This window comes from Suricata suricatta, chromosome 2 (genome assembly GCF_006229205.1).
Source record: "Suricata suricatta isolate VVHF042 chromosome 2, meerkat_22Aug2017_6uvM2_HiC, whole genome shotgun sequence".
NCBI classification, from domain to species: Eukaryota; Metazoa; Chordata; class Mammalia; order Carnivora; family Herpestidae; genus Suricata; species Suricata suricatta.
Genome location: NC_043701.1, coordinates 106,625,786 through 106,648,790, shown reverse-complemented (window position 1 = coordinate 106,648,790; position 23,005 = coordinate 106,625,786). Strand labels below are relative to the sequence as shown.

General features: G+C 47.3%; 1 protein-coding gene across 1 annotated transcript in view; it reads left to right on the top strand.

The window, feature by feature from the left end:
- Window positions 1-23,005, top strand: part of PCNX2 (pecanex 2) — a 292,774-nt gene that overhangs the window by 193,279 nt on the left and 76,490 nt on the right. The window contains exons 23-24 of the mRNA XM_029919353.1: window positions 7,624-7,732; window positions 13,114-13,243. Coding sequence (XP_029775213.1) covers window positions 7,624-7,732; window positions 13,114-13,243 — 239 coding nt within the window. The remainder of the gene's footprint in view (window positions 1-7,623; window positions 7,733-13,113; window positions 13,244-23,005) is intronic.

The window sequence follows — 23,005 nt, the reverse complement described above, 5'->3', positions numbered from 1 at the left end:
CCAGCGATTAATTTTATGACAAGTTTTTTAAATTCTTGATCTGGTATGTTGTCTAGATCTGTCTTGAACAGTTCTGTGGCTGTGACTTCCTCTTGGAGGTTCTTCAGGGGAGAGTTCCTTCGTTTTGTCATTTTTGCTAGTTTTCTGTCTCTTTTCACCTTTAGAAAGCTCGTTGTGCACTGTGCACCTATTAATATTTCTCTGTTAAAGGAGGCTTATTGACTGTCCAGGGCCTGTCATTTCAGGGAATATTCTTTTAATGGTGTCTCTCAGTTTCTCTTGTTGTGCCTTTGAATATTTTATTTCCCTACTCGGCAATATTTGGGACTCACTGTCATGCACACTTTGGTTTGTTTCTTGGTGTAGCCCTAAGAAGGAAAACAGACAGACACACACAGAGGGAACAGTAACACACAAATGCACAGAGAAATCAAACAAACAAACACATTAACAGGGGGAAAGAAAATAAGGAGAAAGGGGAGGAAGGAGACGAAAAGAGGAGAAGAAGAAAAGAAAACGAAAAAGAAAAAGAAAAAGAAAAGAAAAAAAAAAGGGAGTCAGAGACAACAAAGGACAGTGGACAGTCTAAACGTTTATGACCAGTTGAGGGGAGAGGTAAGGATGAGATATAGGAGAATATATCTGGATTGTAAGAAGGCAAAGAAGAAAAAGAAAAAAAAGGAGAAAGGGGAAAGGTAAATAAGGAGTAAAAATTTTAAAAAATTTAAGTAAAAAAACGTAATAATAATAAAAAAATATGCAGAGAAAGAGGCGAAGAGAAAAAAAATGAAGAAAAAAAGAAAAAAATTATAAAAAAAGCAAAAAAAAAAAAACAAACAAACAAACCCCAGCAGCTCCCCCTCGTGGATAGGCGTGTTTTGATGTGGTAAGTTTGGAGGCTGCTCTTAGAGGCTCCGCCTTGGTGTCTGCAGAGATTAGATAGGCGGCAGGCCAAGCTCTGCTGAGCTAGGAACTGTAGGCGACTCTAATGAGTCCGATCTCCTTTTGCCTTGGTTGAGCCATGTTGTATTTTCCAGGCCCGCCTGGGTTCAACGTTCCAGTCCATGCACTTTTTATGCTACCACAGATGAGATGTTTTTGTTTTGGTTGCTGGCTTCTTAGGGGGAGGAATTGGTTTGTCTTGGCTCAGACTGGGGTTTTGGCTGCCCTTGCCTGAGGCGAGATGTGCAGCAGGAGGTGAAGTGCGTGTGCACCATCACAGACTCAACCCCCAGCGGGGATGGCGTTAGCCTTGGGGGAGGAATGAGGGCATAGCTGTTGCCGGAGGCGGTGCCAGGAGCTGCTGGAAATGAGCTGGGAGCTCCTGCAGCCTGCGCGCACACCCAGGTCTCCACCGCCGCCAACTCTCTGCCAGGATCGCGCAGAGGTGGGGGCTATTTTTTCCCTGTTGGCACCCGGGATTCAGGGTTCGCACGGCCAATGCTGGGGGTGAGATGTGCCGTGGAAATGAGGTGTGTGCTCCCACTCCCAAAACCGAGGTTGAAGTGAGCACCCCTGACACCGTAGCTGCAGCGGTCGCTGACTCCTCGCCACGATGGCGCTGGGCTGGAAGCTGTTCCTTCCCTTGCACCACCTGGGTTCGGGATTTAGGCTACCCAGCAGTTATCTATGGAGTGAGCGTCTCCAAGCGCAGTTAAGCATTCTTTACCTCTTCCCCAGAGACAGTCCTATGAGCATGTTCAGTCTCTCTAGCTCTTCCCTTTGTCTCTCGGGCTCTGCGCACTTGCCCTGCGTTGGGCGGGGGCTCCCACCTCCCCTGTCCATCTCGGGCTGGCCCGTTTTCCAATCTTCCCCCGTTCGCACTCACTCACTCAGGTATCCTTGAGGTTCTCTTCCTTCTGGAGTCCGTATTTTCTCCTTCTGCTCTTGCAGATGAGAGTAATGTCCTTCTCAGCTCGATCGAGGGGGCAGATGAAATTTACAGAGCTCCCTTCCTCTCCGCCATCTTGGCTCCTCCCCCCCATTCTCATTTCTAAACTCCCCTTTTGGTTCTGACTATTAGAGGTTTTCCCCTTCTTTTGACTTCAATTATTAATTACATTTTTTCCATACAGCCTTTTAGATTATTTATTTTATTTTTACAATGGGGTGGTAAGCTTTGTTCATTACCTTGCTCCCTGAAGCACTGTGATATTTTGCTAAACTGTGTGCTATTTAATAAGCTCCTAACACACATTGTACACAGAGGTAGAATTGGGTTCTGACCTTCTAAAGTTCAGTTTTGGAACCAGTTATAACCCTTACTGAATATACTTATTTGACTTACAAAATTCTAACCCATATGGTCAGCCTTCATTTGAGAATATTTATGTTTTATGTTTTAAAGGCAATGTATTTAAGTATTAATGTATTTAAGTATTATATTTGCTGTTATCAATCTGTTATTCTGTACAATGGTGCTCCACCTCCCCCCCAAAATGTGGTATCCCACATTGGAGGTGTCACTGGCTTTACTTTTTCCATTCCTTCTTGAACATTTTTCTACTCCTCACATCACCACCTGTGCCTCAAAATGTCTGATCATTTTCCCCAATTCTTTTGTTCCCTCAGCTGGGCTGCTACCCAAGTTCATTAACTTGTTTGCCTTAAAGCTCTAAATATCTTCCCATTTCTCTCCCCCCCCCCATCCCAAGCACTCAAGAGCTGCTGCTTCCTCTGTTTTCTCTCATTCTTTTTCTTTAAATTTTTTTAATGTTTATTTATTTTTGAGAGAGAGACAGGGTGCTAGCAGGGGAGGAGCAGAGAGAGGGAGACACAGAATCCAAAGCATGCTCCAGGCTCTGAGCTGTCAGCATAGAGTGCAATGTGAGGCTCGAACCCATAAACCATGAGATCTTGACCTGAGCTGAAGTTGAACACTTAACCAACGGAGCCACCCAGGCGTCCCTGTTTTCTCTCATACTGACCTCAGGACATCAGCATCTGGTTGCTGGCACTCCATTCAGCTTTGCACACCTCCTCAGAGTCAAGCATTAATAATCACAAGTTGCATATCTAAGAATGAAACTAGCTAATTCTGACAACAAAATGCAAAAGAAAGGAAAGAAGGAAGGAAGGAAAGAAGAAAAGGATAAGTGATAGATCCAATCTGGGAGATTGAAAGGCTAGAGTTAGGATTAGAGCAATAGAAGAAAAGATGGTGGTTGGGATTGGGAGGAAAAATTAGACTTTAATCAAATAGAATAGCATATGTGCAGCTCCCTGAGATAATGCTCAATATCAAAATGTTCAATAAAGCATGAGTTATTGTTGGCAGGGAAGGAGTCCCCTGAGGAAAGAGAGCATACATCGTATTTCAGCATGTGTTAGCAAGGAAATGGGTTGGGCCATCCTTCTTTAGTGACCATTTTTAGGAGAGTTTGTGAATTTACGCAGTTTGGGTTTCCTGTCTATACTAGAGGTATAATAGCAGTGTCTACACCTAACTGAAAAGACATTTCCAGAAAGGGTCATTGGAAGTGAGAATGCTTATGGTGTCCTTCTTTGGGAAACAACAAGAATCACTCCGCTGTGATCTGTATTTACTCTTTTTCTAGTGTTTTCAGTGGAAAAGACCCAAATGATTTTGTTTTCTCTTCTAGTCCTACTTGGGGAACTTGTGAAGTTTATTGTGCTTTCATAGGGCTGATAGTTAAGATCTTGGAAGCAGAATGTTAGAAGTGAGACAAGCTTCACAAAAACAGGCCTTGAGTTGTCCGTGGAGATGTGCTTTCATAGCTAATCCAAATGGGATTCCGAGTTAAAGTGTTTCAGGGCAGTATTATACTGTATGTGGCAGTGCTTACCAGAAAGGTGTTAGTTTTGCTCTTTCCCTTGAGTCAGTTGTGTCTTAAATGTTTTGTGATTTTATACAGAATGGCCTAATAGGGTGTAATGAGCCTCTTCATACACCCTTGTCACTAACGATCGCTATTTAGGCTTCCTTTTCCAATTAGGTGTCACCTTTTGAATACCCTTTTGAATACACCTTATTCATTCTTTCCTTTGATGTCACTCTTGAAGAAGAGGACCAAGTGTAAAGGGAAAATCTGAAGTTGGGTCTTTTTAACCTGGGCGTACCTCTCCACACGTCTGGGAATAAAATACGTAAGCCGCATCTATCTTCTCAGAGCTGTGTATTCCAGAAGCACAGGGAACCCACAAGCCTGCTTTTCTGTGTTCCACTTGAGTACTGCCAGCCTTGTCGGATGCTATCCTATTTTATTCATTGGGCATTTATACTGGAAGGAATATTTCAGGATGGATCAGAGCTCTTTGTCACCGTGCACATGGGGAAGAGTTCCCCGATAGGGGCTGTAGCCACATTTGTTGTGTTCATGCTTGTGACCCTGCCCCTGGCCTGTCAGCAGGAAGACCAGGTTAGAGGAGTTGCCGTTCTCCGCCGCTGCATGTCAGCCAGGTTCTCCCTCTGCTGCCTTTAGAGGGGCTCCCTGCCTCCTGGGGGGCCATGGTTAGGTTCTCAGCCAGAGAACCGGAAAGGAACTTCGACCTCCAATGTCACATGGGCCAATGATTCAGCACCCCTTGTGGCCTCTTGGACTCTGGTTTCCCCCTCTGGAAAAGGAGGACCTAGACTTGATAAGTTTCAGTTGTTTTAGTGAGAAGGGGTTTCCTAGACTTTCCTGATTGTGAGCTAAGTACATCCTCAAGACAAAACGTCTGCTCGTCCTAACATTATTTGTCAAATTTTTACATTGCACTTACAATTGCCAGGCACTGTTCTAAGCGCTGACCAAAAATGAAGTCATTTAATCCTCAGGTGACATTGTAAGGAAGTACTGTTATCATCCCCATGGCAGATGCCTGCTAGGATTCATACTCAGGCAACCTGTCCTCCAGCTCATGCTCTTAAACATTACCCTGTGTTGGCACCTGACCCACCTACAGTGTGTCCTTTTCCTGGTGGGCTTTGCGGAGGAGATTAAATTACTGTGTTGGGAAGGAATCATAGATGTACAAAGAGCTGGCATTCAGGAATTCTGGTTTCTTCAGTGAGAACAGCAATGTCTATTTTATGAGCTGTGTATGAAAATCTGTCACAAAACTGGTATTTTATTCTTCATGATGTTAATGACAAAGCCGAGGCAGATGCACAGGAAAAGAGCAGAGATACCTGGGGCCTTGGCTGCAATTAGAGCGTGAGAGTGCATGTGCCTGATTACTGGTTTTGCTTATATGTAAATACAAGTCGCTGTGCTAGCAAAAAATAACTGTAATAGATTCATTGAATCCTAATGCAGCAGAGTTTCACTTAGAGCTTTAAACTTGCAGATGAGCCTTTCCCTGGGGCTGCCTGTCTGATTGTAGTTGCCATGCCTGACCTACTTATCAGCTTTTCACAAGGTGGCCTACCAGCCTCCCAGGATATGGTCGTACACCAAAAACCCTACAGGAGCAAATTTCCATAACCCCTAATTCATTGTTAGGGTATTTTGGGGGGGTCACGCATCACATAAGATCATCTTGTCTATGCTTGTAGTTTTCACGTAGGTGTGAGTCACGAGGTTAATTCTGAATAATCAGACTAAGAATCCTTGACAGTGGAGTAACTAGAGGGTTTCAAATCTGGAGGCATTTTGTCTGATAGAGTCTGGTTAGGCATGTAGGAGCACGTTAAGGCAAGACAGTCCGGCACCACTTCTTGGGACCTGGGCTTTTGATGTCATCTAGCGTCAGCTGTCCTGGGCTGAGTGTCTTCCTCTTAGTAATGAGCACATTCCTTCTCTGGTTGGGTTCACGGCGGGGGTGAAAGGAGATGATAGCGGCCTTTAAAGAAAATACCCTCTTTTGAAACAGAAATGAGTCAAGGGTTTGGGTCTATGTCAGAACCGTCTGTCTCATTCTGTACCAGTCACCTAGTGACTGGTGGCCAATCAGGAGGCAGGGAGAAGACTGCTCTGTCTGTGAACCTAGAGATGCCGCCTCAAGTAGATGTAGTGGAATAGACTGGGATGTCTACGGCACTGGGAGCTGTGCCGTCCCATCCAGAGTGGATTCAGGAAGCTTCGACCAACCCCAGGGTCAAAACTAAAGTGGACTTTCTGAACATGGAAGCCAGCTGCAATCAGCCCTCTGAGGTCGATGCGTGTGAGCAAGAGTAAAGAACATGAAGAGTTATCAGCAAAAACCGAACGTCCAAGTTTCTCCCCCAGATCCATATTCCTTTACAGGTATTCGTGTGCACGCACAGCAGCTTTCTCCTCCATTTGTCTTCCCCTGCCCTCCCCACTTTCTCTGTTATGTTCCTGCCCCTTTCGCTCTTCCCAGCCCCACTCAGTGGTTCCCGTTCTCCTCTGCACCTCTGCTGCTTCATCGCTGTGTCTGTGAACACACCGAGACCTCAGGGTTTCTGCTTCTCACCGGGTGCCTCTCATCTCTTCAGAACTCCGTGTCTGCTGTGCCTTCGACCGGACTTTTACCCTTGGTTCATCTTCTGCAGCCTGTCCGACAATGTGTAATGCCCGGGAGTTAGTCTCCAGCACCGGGGAGCTTGTGAGTTAACAGCGAGACAGGAGAGGTGGCAGGAAGATTTGGAGAGGCCTGTCATGCGTCTCGTCTGTCCTTTTCCACATTCATAGAACAATTCAGAGCAACCTCATCTTTGGTTCCAGAATCACAAGGTTGGCCTTTTGCTGGATGGCCATGTTGTCTTGGTTCTTTGAACCTATCCTTAATGGCCCAACTTCCCAACCTTGGCCTCCTTTCATTGTAGCCTTCTGCTGTCCTACTTAACACCTGTTGAGCCCATAAAGAATGCTGGCTTTTTCTTCTCTTTTCATGTCCTAGCCATGGTCAATGTCTTTCATTATCCCGTGTGCCAGACAGTCTAGGAACAAACCCATTGTGCCATTTGAAGCTTCCATGATGGATGAAGAGCGCGTGTGTGTGGACTTTGGGGGAACACGCTGGTGGGGTAATTCCTGCATGTGGAAGCAGTAGAAGGAGAATTCTGCACCTGGGAACTATTAACACAAAACAGAGGTCCCCAGCCAGGCCCCTCCAGTCTCGTCCGTCCTCGGCACATTCACATTCTCAGTCTCTAGTCGAAACCTCTGAGCACGTTACTCCTTCGTGTTCATTCTTAGTCCACATAAGGCCACTTGCCAGAACTGGGTTTGGCTGGTGCTGCTTGTCCTGGCTTGTCAAGCAAATGCAACAGCTTCCATACCCTTTCCTGGCTTTCTGAAGCCCTTTGTAGCTGGCCACTCAGTGGCACGGAGCTGTTTTCTCCAGCAAGAGCCACTGAAGAGTTTTAAGTCTGATGGCGTCGATGCTGATAGGTGTTTGTATGAATCTCCTCCACAAGCCCCGAGATGAAGGCTAGAACACCAAGCTGAGTGAGTGTCCGTCCGAGAAAGGCAGGGGTGCCCGCATACAGGCTGGAGTGATTACCTGGAGCCGTGAACCCCACGGGTCTCCTCGGGTCATCTTGTTGCTGTTTTAAAATGTCCTGAAACAGCCTACATTTAGGACAAAGGAAGGTAAGAGCAAGAGGGGGAACAATAGCCTCGCTGCTCCTTCCTCACTGGAAGTGACCTTGACTCGGCTCCGGACCCGATCGATCGTCATCTCTGATGAATCTTTTTCTTCTTCTGCTTACAGCTCGAGGACCTGCTTCACAAGCTGCAGTTCGTCATGACATATGTGGCCCCTTGGCAGATGGCTTGGGGTTCTTCATTTCACGTGTTTGCTCAGCTCTTCGCAGTCCCTCGTATCCTTTCTGTTTCTATTTTCACCCGCGAGCTCAGCTTCACATTTTACAGATGCAGACTTTTCACTGAACCCTGGCAATAAAAAGATTTGAAAGTCTTTAAGATTACATTTTAATGGGGACATGGGGAGGCACTTTGGATTCCCCTTAGGCCGCTTAGCCTTAAAAGATGTTGTTAATTTCGAACTCTTCCTGCTTCTTAATGCATTTCCAGGATTACTTTATTTTTTTTTATTCTTCCATCTCCCACGCCCAGATCTGCATTAAGATATCCTGTCTTTTAAATGGAAAGTTACTGCTTAAATAGTTAACTTGTACAAAATAGTGCAAATCGATTTGCTATTATTAAAAACTGGATAGGACTGATGTCTCTGATAGATTGTTATTGGTTATATAACATATTAGGCTAGAGTGTGGTAATCACCTGAATAATATTCAAAAACTCAGAATTAGATACAAATAGCAATACCCAAAGTCTCCTGAAGACTAAAAAAGTAATTTATGATTTTGTCTTGTAGCTGCCCTTAGCCAAGAAGCCTGGTTTTTTATCTTCTTAGTTTCATTCTGTTTCTTTGTATGTTTTTAACTGTTTCCATAATGATAATTAGTTTTAATTTATTTCAAAACGAATTTGAGATGCTCCTTCTGAAGATCACTTTGACATGGGGCACCTGGGGGGCTCAGTCTGTTGAGCATCCAACTTTGGCTCAGGTCATGATGTTATGGTTCACAAGTTTGAGCCCCGCATTGGTCTCTGTGCTGACAGCTTAGAGCCTGGAGCCTGCTTTGAATGCTGTGTCTCCCTCTCTCTCTACCCCTCCCCTGCTCACTTTCTGATGTGCGCTGTCTCTCTCTCTCTCTCTCTCTCTCTCTCTCTCTCTCTCCCTCTCTCTCAAAAAATGAATGAACATTAAAGAAAAAAATTTTTTTAAAAATCACTTTATGTGTGGGGTGTGTGTAAGTGGAGAGAGAGAGAGAAATAAAAAAGAGAGACATTAAACAAAAATATCCTTAACTCAGGCCTAAAATCTGCCCTCAAATGTTTTCCTTCCCACCTAATTGATACTTCCTAAACTTGTACCTTCCATGGTGTGTTTCAGGGATGGCTTGTATCAGAATCCGGGAGGGGCTTGTTAAATAATGAAGTGCCCGAGCCCAGCACATACTTTTCAAATCACATTTCAGGGGGTGGATCCTGGAATGTCCACCATCCAAAGCCTGCCCAGGATTCTTAATCCCACTGGCCTGTGTCACCTGCAGTTTAGAGTTTCCTAATATGTTCTTGATGTTTAAAAATGCCCTTCTTCAGACTCCTTTGTTTAAAAGCATCTTTTTAAGCACTCCAAGAGCTGGCCTTACAATGCACATTGTTCTGTGTTCCTATTCTTAGACCTGCATAGATATTTCTGGAGTGCTTCAAGGTTATTTGGTGGAACAAGCTAAGGGGAAAAAACTGCAAAGATGTGAGCTTTTACACCCCTTTTTTCCCCCTTTAACTCCAAGCAGTTTCTATAATACCAATAATTTTAGTGTTTCTAAAGAGTCCTTTGGAACAAAGACAGTGAAATGAAAGAGTGAGGTGATCTGATTTTTGAAGCGTGCCTCCGGCATCCTATCTAGAGTTTAAAGCCTGTTCATTAAATAAAAATTATCAGGCGATGCAAATTTGCGGATGAAGAGTTGCACTAAGAATTTGAAACGTGAAGTTATGCGTCCCAATTTTATCCTAACTCTGGTCTCACCTAGATCCAGAGCTTTTCTTGTGCCTATTTATGCCTTGTTAGGGGAGTTCCGCCATGCTAATTACTCCTTGTGGTTTCGGCGCTGAATTAAGACCCTTCTGGGAACCATAACTTTCAATTACCTGACCTGTTTGTGTGTTGAGGGCTCACACACAAGCTCTTCATATCTGGCACTTAATATCTCCTGGAGGACTAGAAGCGGCGTGAGTCACTACCTCAGCTCGCACAGGGTGCATCTTAAATCTAAGCGCTTTCTTGATGGGCCACTCTTCTAAAAGAAGTTGAACATATTTGAGATGTAGATTTCATTGGGCAGTTGGTAGCTCTGTTTTAGAACATTCAACTGACCCCCATACTTTGTTCCTAACACGGTCCCTGAGAGTGACATCCACTTCCTCCCTTCTCCTGAGATACAGAGCCTTTGAAATGACCATGTGACTACTCCACTTGTGTGACAGCTTCAGGGACTTTTAGCTCCCCTCCCCCTTGTCCAAGGGCACTTTCCTGTCCTTGACCAGTTGTAAAGGTGGATATTTGTTATTGGGAAGCCAGCATTATACCGTTCCGAATACAACGAGATAAATAGTTCAGAAAACCAGATATATATGCCGTCAAGAAAGGGCTATGAGCAGGGTGCCTGGGTGGCTCAGCGAGTGGGTCTGACTCTTGATTTGGGCTCAGGTCATGATCTGACGGTTTGTGAGTTCGAGCTCCGCCTTGAGCGCTGCTCTGACAGTGCGCAGTCTGCCTGGGATTCTCTGTCTCTCTCTCTCTCTGCCCCTCCCCTGCTGGCTCTCTCGCTTAAAAATAAACATAAGAAAATAAGGTAAAAAAGACAAGGCTATGAGGTTCCTAAACGGCAGCCCTGGCTCTTGACTAATTTTGAATTGTTGATTATTTTATCACCCTATTAAGAAGCTGTGGGTTCCATCCTGGCATCAAGAAGGGACTAAATTGCCTCATTTTGGAACGGAATTAGCGTTCAGGCCAGCGGGGCACTGTTTAGTAAATTGCTTTTTCCGGTACTAGCATGTTTTCTCCCTTGGTAGCCTCTCTTGGTTTCTGAGCCTGGAACCTCCAGGGACAGATAAGAATGCTCACCCTTTTACTGTGTACAGAGACTATGCAAGACCATTGTCTTCTAGTAATTAGACCCAGCCAGGTTATTTCTGTTAAATGTGTGTATTAGAAAGCCTGCTTTCTATTTGGTATATCCTTTTGAGCTTCAAAAGGATTTTTAACTTTAAGGATTGACATAGATGTTTTCTTTTTAATTTTTTTAAAGTTTATTTCAAGAGAGAGACTGCACAAATCAGGGAAGGGCAAAGTGAGAGGGAGAGAGAGAATCCCAAACAGGTTCTGCCCTGTCAGCACAGAGAGAGATGGGGGTAGGGGGAGGTTGAACCCAGGAACCGTGAGATCTTGACTTGAGCTGAAGTTGGATGCTTAACCAACTGAGCCACCCAGGTGCCCAGGTGTTAAATGTACACAAATACAAGCTTTGGATGGAGTCACCGTCTCCCTCTGGGTAAGAAACAAAGAGGGCTCCATGTGCCTGCTCTGGGAGAAGGCCTTGCTTTCAAAGTCCCTGTTTCTTGGCGTTGCCTTAGCAACTATGGTCACAGGCTTTCCTGTTTGCCCCAAGTGTGCTGTATTTCTTTATTGATCTTCCCTAAATAAAATAACCTATTCACTTCGGCCCTCCCTCTGACCTGGTCCTATTCCCTTCCCTACCACACTGAATTTGATTTACAGGCTCGCCCTGCTTTCCTCGCTTCATTTCTGGATAATTGTTTCTGGCATTTAAAAAATGGACAGTGTAATCCTGGGGGAAACCCGTAGAATCGAAAAGAACACTGCCAGCCCCTCTAGCATCCTGCCCAGGCCCAGCTCCACGGGGCTTTGTCCTAGTTTTCCTGCAAACCGGCCGGCGCCCTCTGTCACCTGAAGGTGTGGACATACCCCCTCCGCCCTCCTGTCCTTCCCTCAGAGATATCTCCCCGTGAGTCTGCCTTCTCACATATTTTCAGCTCCTCTACTCAGGACACCCCCATGCAGTTCCCTTTTCTTCCTGACAAGGGGCTTGGTTACTTTGCAGTGTTTCGTGACCGATGTATTTAGAGATTTTCAGCTTTCCAAGGAAGAGGAAGCTGATGGGTAACGGTAGCTATCACGGTAGCTCATTGTTCTGTAGCTCTTCATTTGAACCTAGGTCAAAATAAAAGGAATTGGATTTAAATTGAAGCACAGTAGAGATCTTTGATACCAAAACAACTCAGCACCAGGATAGATTATTAACAGAGGATATGTCATTTCACTCCCAGAGATGCTTGGAAGGAAATAGCAAGTTGGAAAAAAATAAAAATGAAGAAACCCTCCTTCCTGAAGCAAAACTCTGAGCTTAAGTCTATGAAAATGCAGGGGGAAGTGTCTGTGACAGAGCGAGGCCATGCTTTTCTGGGTTTACATGTCCAAGGGCGGTGATTCCCCACGGCCACGCCTCCCCCATCACACGGCTGGTAGTATTTGAAAGCATTTGGATGCCTGGGTCACTTCAATGTTCTGATTGGCGATGACACATAGTGTCTTCCTGTATGTGCCAGGCGTTTCTTTCTTCCTTTGTGCCAGAGCTTCTTGAACACAGGCTAAGGAAATAAGACCTTCATTTCTGTAGTGGTGAGTAAGCCCCCTTCCAGGTGGGGAGATCAGCCCTGCAGTGGGCTGCTCCAAGCCCCCAGCCACAGGGACAAGGGACAAAGGACAATGTGCCTATGTAAGAGCTGAGCAGCCTGGCATCACGCTGGCCTCTGCCACCTCACCACGGGTCCCCTCTGTCACCTTGCACTACAGGGACATGTCACTGGCATCTAGCAGCAGCCCTCCAGTGATGGAGAGAGACTGGGAAGGACCACCCCATGTGGTACCTTTGTCAGATTCCAGAGATCAGTGAATTGGTCTTAATCCAAAAAAGACAGCAGTACTAATTTTCATATTAAACAATTATACTTCTGATCAACCAGGATGTGTAAAAGTGAGTCCCTCCAGTAAGTGAGAAACCCATACGGGGTATAAAATGCTGTGACCTCCTGGGCACACAGCTTGAGCTATAAACCAGATGTGCCTTGAGTTGAGCCACTGGTGTTCACCATGTCATAAAGAATATATGTTTTTGAATAGTGAGGAAAGATTCTTGGAAAAACAGACATGATACCTTCCCTAACAATGCTATTTATTTCTTTTAAAAAGTGGAATTTCATTTCAATTATTTATGAAGCTCCTTAATACGTTAGTCGATGTAGCACAGTGTGTTTTGTGCAGCTGATGATATTCTAGTAAAAAGAAACTGTTCTCTTCAAACCTTCGATATTAAATCTTTGCCATGAATCAGAGGGAGACTGCTGGGGGGTATTATTATGAGAATCATTTGGTTTTCATGCTGGTGAAATCAGGCCTAGCGGGATACTATTGAAAGTTTTATATTTCTGACTATGCACATAAGAGAGATCGGGTGTACGGCCTTCTTCCTTTCCTTGGCAAGAAAACGACTTTAATATAAACGAGTCGAAATCTAAAACAATATGTAGACATAGAACACTGAAAACCTTTTTTTCTTTTTTTGCCTTAACTCAAAATGCTCAGATTCCGCCATGCTTTTCTTTCAGACGATCGCCACCTCAATCTTTTCTACCCCTCTGAGCCCATTTCTCGGGAGCGTCATTTTCATCACGTCGTATGTTAGGCCGGTGAAATTCTGGGAGAAAAACTACAAGTAAGATCCTAAAGCTGATGCTAACTTGCTTTACTAAAATGTGTACTTCAGAATGTGGCTTGACCTTCCACCTTGCCAAGGCTCAGGCTTCATGCTTCAGCTGGGGGGCTGAGCGGGTCCCTCCCCAGTGGCTCCCAGAGTTCATCACCCAGCACGGGGTGGGGGTGGGGCTCTGGGCTCTGGACTAAACATGCCTGATGGCAACTTTGCAGCCGGGTCCAGGCTTCACGAGTTGTGAAGGAAAATGGGTTCTCCTGGCTGAATGTTAGCAGTTGCCCCTCGGGAAGGTTGTTGGGGGAACCAACGTCACCCCCTTTGCTTGGCAGAGGCAGTCCCTGGATGGCACCTGTGAGGATCCTCCACAGGCCTGTCCTGTGCAAGTATGCGTGCACCACAGCTCAACATTAAGAACACCAATTTTCTGAGTGCCCCTAAACTCCTAGAAGATGGTTTTTGTACTTTTTCTTGACTCTATGGACTGGCTGGTCATAAAAGTCCTCCAGCAAACAGTGATGGGGGGCAGCTGTTTCTTAAGGGAAGGCCTGGAGGCGGAGCCAACGCTTACTAAATAGTTTCCAAGGGCTACCAAGGATGTGGGGGCAGGGGCAGGGAGGGAGGAGGGAGGAGGGAGGAAGGAAGCTAGAACAGGTGGCAGAGGAGAAAGCTGGCGAGCCAGGCCGTCCCTGCCGTCCGCTGGGGCAGAGGAGGCCAGGCTCCATTTCAGAAAGCCTTCACCTGACTCAGAGCAGCACCTTCACTGATCCCTGTAAACCCCAATCCACCCTCAGTAGTGGGTCTTCCTTCTGCACGAGTCTGGCTCGCACTTTACAGTGTGCTCTTTATGTCTCAGACAAGACACCACCAACTTAGGAGGTCTGTGGTTTCTGCTTCTCCCCTGAACGGTTTCTGTGACCTTAAAATGCACCCTGTTGTGGGACAGGAGTAGGATGTGGTGTGTGAATAAAGCTCAGTCTGGGGCACCGGCCCCCCCTGGGCGCACACCTCACCTCCATCACTATCACTAACGCTGGCGCCCTCCGGCCTCTCTCCCTCTTGTGTAAAATGGGGGCAAATGATAGGCCCTACTTCACAGACTTGCCGTGAGGAGAAAATAAAGCACCTAGCACAGGCCTGGGGGAAAGCAAGTCCCGAGTGAGCCTGCGCTGCTGGGATTCTTCTCTGACTACTCCGCACAGACTCCAACCTCCCCCAGACCCACGTTAACAGGTGTTCACCGGGACTGAGTGCGGCGCATCCGCAAGCTCACATCTGGAGTGCCCTGGGGGAAAACGAATCCAACCAGAGCGCTCCATGTGGGGCCACGAAGAGGTGGGGAACCCTTGGGTTCCCGGCAGGCTCCTCCTTTTCTAAAGGAGGTGGGCTGTTTTCAGCACAACAAATTCCTGTGTGAAATTTTGCACGTAAGCAAAATTTCCTCTTTTGCGTGTGTTTCAGGAGAGTCCATGGTACTGACAGCCAGAGGGTAGAAGTAAAGGCCATCACTGGCTTGTTCCTTTAAGCTTCTTCTTTTTTTTTTTTTTTTTAATGTTTCTTCATTTTTGAGAGAGAGCAAGAAAGACAGAATGGGAGCGGGGGAGGGGCGGAGAGAGAGGGAGACAGAATCTGAAGCAGCTCCAGGCTCCAAGCTGTCGGCACAGAGCCCACATGGGGCTCGAACCCACAAACTGTGAGATCGTGACCTGAGCCAAAGTTGGATGCTCAGCTGAGTCTCCCTAGCACCCCACCTTAGGTTTCTGTAGAGGAAAACGATTCGGGGTGTCTTTTTAGAGCTCGGAAGACCAACACATCTGGGAAGGGCAAACATCTGTAAACAAGAAGCCTGGCAACATTTCGGCTCTTAATCTCGCAGGAACGTGCAAGATACTTTGAACTTGATCGTCAGTACAGACGATTCTTTTTTGACTCCTATGCTCGGATCCGTTAGGAGCCAGTCTTTCTGGCCTGGGATCTGACGAGAGCGAGATGTGTGCGGGGGGAGCTGGAAAGGGCTTTAAGCTCCACCAGTAGACGGGACTGGAAAGTCTCTGTGGGCGTGGTTTTATTGCAGGGAACCATGCAGAGCAAGACTTGGGTTTTCTCACCTGCAGGGTGCAGTACGGCTCTCGAATTGTCGGCTCATGTAGGTTACTTCAACCAAGGGCCTTCGGGAGCAGGGATGGCATTTCCTCACTCAGTGTCACAAACGATACTGCTGCGATCCATTCTGTCCCCTGCTTAGCACTGTGATTTGGGAGGGGTCTCTCTTTGGTCGGCCTGGCCTATGGGTGGGGAGGGGTCTTCCAGCCTTTACTAGGGCTCTCAGGAGGAACCAGGTTGGAGAAGATGTTCCATCCCCACTGGGGGAAAAAGTTCCCGATGCAAACTCCCTTCTTGTCACCTGTGCGAGGCATCAGGCTACGGAGTCCCGTGCCCGCTGCTTCACAGATCAGTGATGGGATTCTGCAGAGTAGAGGTGGGTATGGGGAAAGGAGGTGGCAGGAAATCTCACCAGGCTCCTGGCAAAGGCTCTGGAAAGCTCTATCTGACTATCTTAAACTGTTGGGTTTTGTTTCAAATGCTAATGCCTGTGTTCTTGTTTGTGAGCTTTCACCTGACTGCTCCCTTGCCTTCTTTTCAGTCTGGAGCAGAGGGGCTCTTGGTTACAAGGTCATGGATTCTGTATAAATGTTTGCACGTGTCCGCTCACTCTCAAAGGCCAATGAAAGACACTCTCCTCTGGAGATCAGGTGGGCCCATGCTGCCAGTGGGCGCCCACGTATGCCACGTGAGAAGAGTCCCTTCTCCTGACGCCCCTCTCCCTTCCCCCCCTGCTGGCTTTGGTTTCTGCGAGTCTGCAGTGAGCCCAGCACTGTAATGAAACCATTTTAATGCCCTAAGGACCCGATAAGTAAGTCACCAGCCACCTGGTCAGGGCCAGTCTGTTATCCCCAGCCTGGGCTGTCTTGAAATCCACAGGCTTCCTGTTCCCAACACTCTCTTCCCTGGGGGCACATGCAAACCTGTCCCTGCCCTCCTGCCACCCCCCCCCCACGTCTGGCTCTTTAGGGAATACTGCATACATCACACCAGGCTTCATGCTATCCCAATGGCCTGTGATGGCTCAGAGCTGCCTGAAGGGCAAGAGGACATGCCAGGGGCACCAGCACGGTCCAGTAGGAAGCTGTGCACCTGCACCATCCAATACGGTAGCCCTGGCAGCCACGCGTGGCTAACGAGCCTTTGACACGGGGCCCACATGGCTGAGGAGCTGAAATTTTACTTCTGTTTCATTTTAATAGTTTAAAATTCGGAGGCCACAGCATTGGACAGCACAGTTCTAGACCCTCCCCAGTCTTAAATCTCAGTTTCTAGTTTATTTCCCAACACGTCCTGTCATACCTCACATACTGTGGATTCTTCATCCCAGCCTTGCCGAGGGCCGTGCACTCCGTCGACTGTCCTCCCCCCACCACCTCTCCATTTCCCATCCACACCCACCCAGATTCACGGAGGGTATTATGTGCCAGCTCCCAATGAGTAAGCGGTCAGGTTCAGGACGGCCTTTAGGATGAGAGGTATCGGAGCAGCGGTCTTTGCAAGATGCGTTTGCTCTGTGGCCATCAGCAGATTGTACCCAGGATTAGCAGGCTGCATTTGTCTCTGGGTCTGGACCTGTTTCTTTTTCATCTTTGTGTCCCTATGGGGCCATGCACATAGTAGGCATTCTGGGTTTCTTAAATGAATTGAGTCTCACAATATTGTGCAAAAGGGAAAGGAAATCTTTACCTGGGTTTTATCTGCCGTTGTTAGAAAGTCCTCTGTTAAACTCATGTTCCCTTGACTAATAAGCGCTTTAAAATCTCTCTTGATGAGCTCTGCCTGGTGTCTCTGCTTGAATTGCAGGCAATGACAATAAATGCACTGTAATAGTGCCTTGTGTGTATAAATCCCCTACATCAGAGTATTTTAAAAGCTTTAGAAGCACATTCTGATATTATGATAGATCACCCTTCCCTTTATATATAAACAATCCCTAAATAACCAATCTTTGTCATTAACATGAAACAAATGTTTAGGCTGGAAAGTATTGACTCATGTTTCTGCTTATCTCAGCAAATATCTTGGACCTAAAGGAGTTGACTGTTTTCAGCCCTAAAGAATGAAAGGCTGCATTAACAATGATTTTGTTTGGATATATCAGAAGTCTTGTATAAAATGTAAAATGCTGTAGCTATAAGGAGACACACGTAATAGCTACCTGAAGGGAAGTATGGCTTTCATGGTTGTTACATTTCTATCATATTCTCCAGATTTGTTTTATTTTTTTAATGCTTTATTTATTATCGAGAGAGAGAGAGAGAGTACAAGTGAGGGAGAGGGGCAGAGAGAGAGGGAGACAGAGAATCCAAAGCAGGCTCCAGGCGCTGAGCTGTCAGCCCAGAGTCCAAGGTGGGACTCGAACTCACAAACTGTAAGATCATGACCTGAGCCGAAGTGGGACACTTAACCGACTGAGCCACCCAGCACCCCATATCATATTCTCCAGGTTGATTTTAAAATATTAAATCATTCCGGGCATTATCCTTCTTAACAAATAAGCATTAAGCATCTACATGAGGGCGCCGTGCTAGGCTTTAACTAATAGGAGTAACTGTGTGACTAGTCTGCAAAAACATGAACTCTGTATCTCATGCCCTTGGTCCCACCCTCGTTAGCAAGATGATCAGCATTACTTAATTCTTAGCTCTTCCTGAGACGGTGTTAGTGCATCTGAAAGTGTGACCTTTGTAGTCAGACTTCCATTAAAATCTCAACCCATATGTTTGGTTAGGTGTTTGACTCTGGGAAATTATTCTGTCTGTGAGCCTCAGTTAACTCATCTGTAAAATAGGACTGCCTCTTTGTGCCTCCCAGAAGTCATATATACCAAATGAGACATGGTTCAGTGTGGTAAATGCATAGGTTCTTTCTGTGTGTGGCACTTCGATCCTTAATCCTGTCCTCATTTTGTCTTCCTTCCCTCTTTTTCTATCTTCTCTCATTTACCTTTTCATTCAATTGTGTCTAGACATATTCTTTATGTCCTTGAAACCTGTGGGGAATCCTTTCTGAAGTGGCAGAACTCAGTCAGACCAACCAGGGGAAGAATACAAACGTCGACCATGTGCCATCAAGTCCGCAGATGGCATGCTGTGAGATGCCCCTTAACTCTGAGTCTCCACCCTTCACGCTGTGTTTCTTTTGAAGCGTCAGCCCCTCCCCAAGCCTGGTTCTGTGCTCTGAGCAACGCAGCTGCCTTAGTGGAGAAACAGCATCTCCAAAGCGTCCCTATCTCGTGGTTTATCAAATGGCAGTCTGTATATTTCAGCTGGTGTCCGTGGGCTCCCATGCATCTTACTATGTTATTTTCCAGCCCCTTCGTGAGGCTGGCATGGCTCCTTCGAATTACAGCCACCTCAGTGCTACCCACAGAAGGGGACCCCCCAGCCTCTTCCGCTCTAGGGGGGAGAGCACCCCTTGTGCCTTCGTAGGCAGCCCTTGTGAGCTTTGCAGCCACCGCTGTGGGCTCCTTGTGGTGCTGGGTCTGTTCCTTGTGCTCTCACCTGGACGCTGCCGTCCCCTGGTGCCCCTGCTGCCACTGGAGCCGCCAGCACCCTCCTGCCTCCTGCATGTCACAGCCTTGAAGACAGTCCTCTCCCTGCACGACCCTCTTTCTCTTGTGGAATGGCCCTATTTTTTGGAAATGGTCTATACCTCGGGCATCCCGGCCACCCTCATCCAGATGTCTCCCGGGTTGTCTCCAATGCTCCCTTCTAGCCTGTTCCAGATGTCATCTCCTCAGCCCTCAGTAGATGTTACTTCCCATGAGCCAATGTCAGGCTCTCAGTTATGCCATCTCACATTTAAGACCTTTCAATGTCATGGTGCCCGGGGGCGGCTCGTTCAGTTTTGTCTGACTCTTGGTTTTGGCTCACGTCATGATCTCATAAAAATAAAACCCCTCAAAGATTTTTTATGTTTATTTACTTTTGAGAGAGGGAGCAAGAGGGAGCGAGAACTCGAGTGGGGGAGGGGCAGAGAGAGAGGGAGAGAGAGAGACTCCCAAGCAGGCTGTCAGCACAGCGGGAGCCCCTCAAAAGGCACCTTTTCCTCGGATGCCAAGCAGAAAGCTTAATTGGCGTACGGGCGAAGAGTAAAATGCGTCACGATCACTGACATGTACAGTCACGCGGGGGAGGGATTTACACACCTCAGCTTGCAGGCACGCTGTTCCACAGTTTATTTGGGTCTGTTTGCAAAGTGCCTGGACATATGGAGACAAAAGTCTCGAAACTCCTCCATCAGATGTCCCAGGGCCGCAAGAGCTCTCAGATCCGTACCGAGGCAGGCGCTGGCTCGGCACATTCTTGTGAGTGGGGTAAGAGAGAGTCCGGTGTGCGGTCCTGGGGTGTCAGTGGCACTCCTCGGTTGTGTAGTTCCGGATTCCTGTTCACCCCCCTGAATACATCCATCCTCGCCCTTCTACACGCTCTGGAAGTAGAATTTCATTTTCCTCATTTCACACATCAGAAAAAGGAAACTCAGAAAGTTCACTAACTTGCCCCAGGTCGTGGAGTTGGTGGCTGAGCCAAGACATTAAGCCAGGTCTGGGCCCATGCCAAGGCCTGAGCACTTTCTGTTATGTTCCAAAGCCTCTCAGATGCCTCCCATGTTAAAGAAAAATTTTAAAAGTTGAGTGGATGCTGGTTAAAGCGTTGGCTTGGGACCAGAAAGAGGTGCTGTCACAGGTGGAGGGCAAATGAAGGACGGTGGCAGCCCAGGCCCCGAGGTGGCTTCACAGTGTATGTCTGACTCCAGATATGGCTTCTTTCAGTCCCGGAGCCATAGCATGGTGGCTCTCAGCAGGGCACCTCCCTCACGGCCCCGGCAGCGTGTGCCACCCGGCTGGCCACAGAGCCCAGCAGGGAGGCATGGGGGGTACCTCTCAGACAGAGAAGTCTGTGATCACCAACAATGTTGGAGAACATTGGTTCCAGAACTTTCTGGTCTGGAGCCATAAGATTAGTACAGAAACAGGGCTTTGACGACCTTCATGGGCAACAAGTGACCACCTTCAGTCCTGAATAAAACCTCAGGCCCAGGAAGGGAGTCAAACCAACAAACTCAGACGCAGTTTGCTTTTTAAATGGCTGATTTGAAAAATCCCTATTGGAAGCCATCACTTGGCCTTAACTTCACAGGGTGTTTAATAACTTCAGACATTGGTGACAGGATCAAAAAGTGCCCTCTTTTCCTAGGAGCTGATGGGAGGTGTTTGGGAACCTTTCTCCACAGAAGGGAGGACACAAGATTGTCAGGGTGCATATATAAGTGTGAGAATTTTGAGTAACTTGAAAATGCATAGGAGTCACTTGGAGACGGATAGAAGAGACACGCTTAGGGGTTAGCGCCTCTCGGCCGGCCCCGGGCCCCGTCTGTGGAGACTGCAGGCTCTGGCACTTACAGGCACAGCCAGGACAGGAGTGTGGGCCGAGGCCCAAGAGGTAAGGAGATGCCAGCAAGAACGATTCTCAGTTAAGGAGGGATGACATGAAGGTGTTAAGGCAGACTGAGAAGCCAAACGGAGTTCAAGAGTTTAGTGTCAGTAGAACTGAGCCAAAAGGCTGGGAGGGACCTGGGGTGACTGAGAACCCAGGGGCCGCAGTGTCTGCCTCAGGTTTCGTTTCCTTCCTGTGAAATTCAGCTCCGTGCACAATGTTTCCTTGGACTTTAGGCCTGAGGTAAGAAACAGATAAGCAAGGGAGAGGGCCGAGGCGACAGAAGGATGAAGTGTAACACCCGGAGTCCTAGGGATTGGTTATTTCTGCCTGGTCTAAGTGAGATCTGGGGCCCGGGGCAGGGAGACTGCAGGGAAGGCTGTCCCCTCTGCCCCCAGCCTTGGTGGTGTGGGACGTGAGCCTAAGGCCCCTGGAAGCCTTCTTGACCCTGCAAAGCGAGGCAAGCCTGAGAATTCCACAAACACAAGAATGCAGGGCCAAGGGACTAAGAGAATGTTCCCGATGACACACCCTAGCCCCTGAGTCCAGCTGGGCCCATTGAGTGTTCAGTGAGGAGAGCCAGTGAATTCCTATTTTGCTTAAGCCATTTCAGTTAGGTTTTCTGTCCCCGGAAATCAAAGTCTCCTCATGAAAGCAAAGGATGGCTTTGATCAGTGAATCCTTCCCCCCTACCTTTTCTTTTGGGGCCATGACAGCATGAAGGTCAGGCCTTTATGACTCTAATTCTGTGACTCTAACCAGCCTAGAAGCCAGAGAAGGTCCCAGGCATCCCCTGTTTTACTTCCCGGATGGAGCGGCAGACCAGGAGTTCCAGCCTTCCGTGGCTCCGTCCCTGACATGCCCCGTGTCTTAGACCAAGTCTTCCAAGTCCCTTCTCTGCCTCAGATTTTCTCCACTGGAATTTCTGGTCCGTGTCTGAGTGCTGTTATGTCTGAGAAACTAACTGATGAACCGCTGTTTTGCTGACGGAGAGAGAAAGCTCTCACACACATACCCAGGGGTAAGGCCTGACACTTCAAGTGCCGTGATGAGCTATTATGCAGATATATTCCAGAAGGATGACGCTTTTGAGGAACTCCAGGGTGGTGAATTTCTCAAATAGCACTGGTCCGAGCTTATTATTCATTATGCTGTGGTGCATAATTTTACTCCGGGTCCTGTTACATTTTGCTGAGCAGTTAAAGAATTTGAGAAGTGCAGAGGGGCGCAGGGTAGTGAGGTTGACCGTGTGCCTGCAGGAAGGCGTCCAGCACGCCCACCTGCTTCCTGGCTGTCTAGGGCCGCTGACTCTACACTTCAAGGTCATGCAGGAGCGAGGCTTTGTGACTGAGTCAGGCTGATGGATGACTGCAGGGGTGTAAGTCTATTACAGCATGAAGGCAGAGCCCTTTTCTCCTCACTGATGCAAGTGAGGGTGCGGGTAGGGGTTCTCTTTCAGCTCTTAGGACTGATTTCTTCCAAATAAAAGAAGGCAGAAAATATCCAGCTCTTAAATCCACATTAAATCTGCAAACTCTCTTACCGCCTTGGGTCAAATATACGTAGTGCAGGAGGTTTATATTGCATTATCAAAGGCATCTGCACAGAGAGGGTCCACTCCCCACAGCCAAGAATCCTGAGCACATTAGGTCTGACCTGTGATCTGTCAGTGCTCAATGTGGATGTTGTGGGCTGTGGTCAGTGCGTTCTCATTGCCCCCGTGACTGATGGAGTCGACTGGGCAGGCCACTTTGGGTCCTGGGGAATGTGTGCATTTGAGGCTCTGGGGGAAAACTCACTCGTTGGCATTCTAGTGATCCGGAGGGGCTCCTTTAATCATATTACCCTGAGCATATTTCCAAGACTGACTTTAATCCTACTTTACTGAGAGCCAAGCGACCTGGCCCAGGCTTCACATACGGCCGGTGCTTCACCATACACAGGGTTCCGACTGATTAATGCACTTAGTACACAACGTGGGCATAGAAGCCATATTGTTTTTTTCTTGTCTGGGAACATTCTGCCATCATTCCCACTCATAGGGTTTATAATACTTTCTCATGGCTGGATTGCCGTGTTTACTTCTCTCTGTAAACAGTTAAGTAGATTGATGCTTCCCTTCAAGATTTTAAAAAATGGCCAGTAATGGAAAAATAATCACATGCATGAGAATTAGAAAAAAAATCTTTTATCTGATAAAAGAAAAATAAGGGTAATTCAGTGT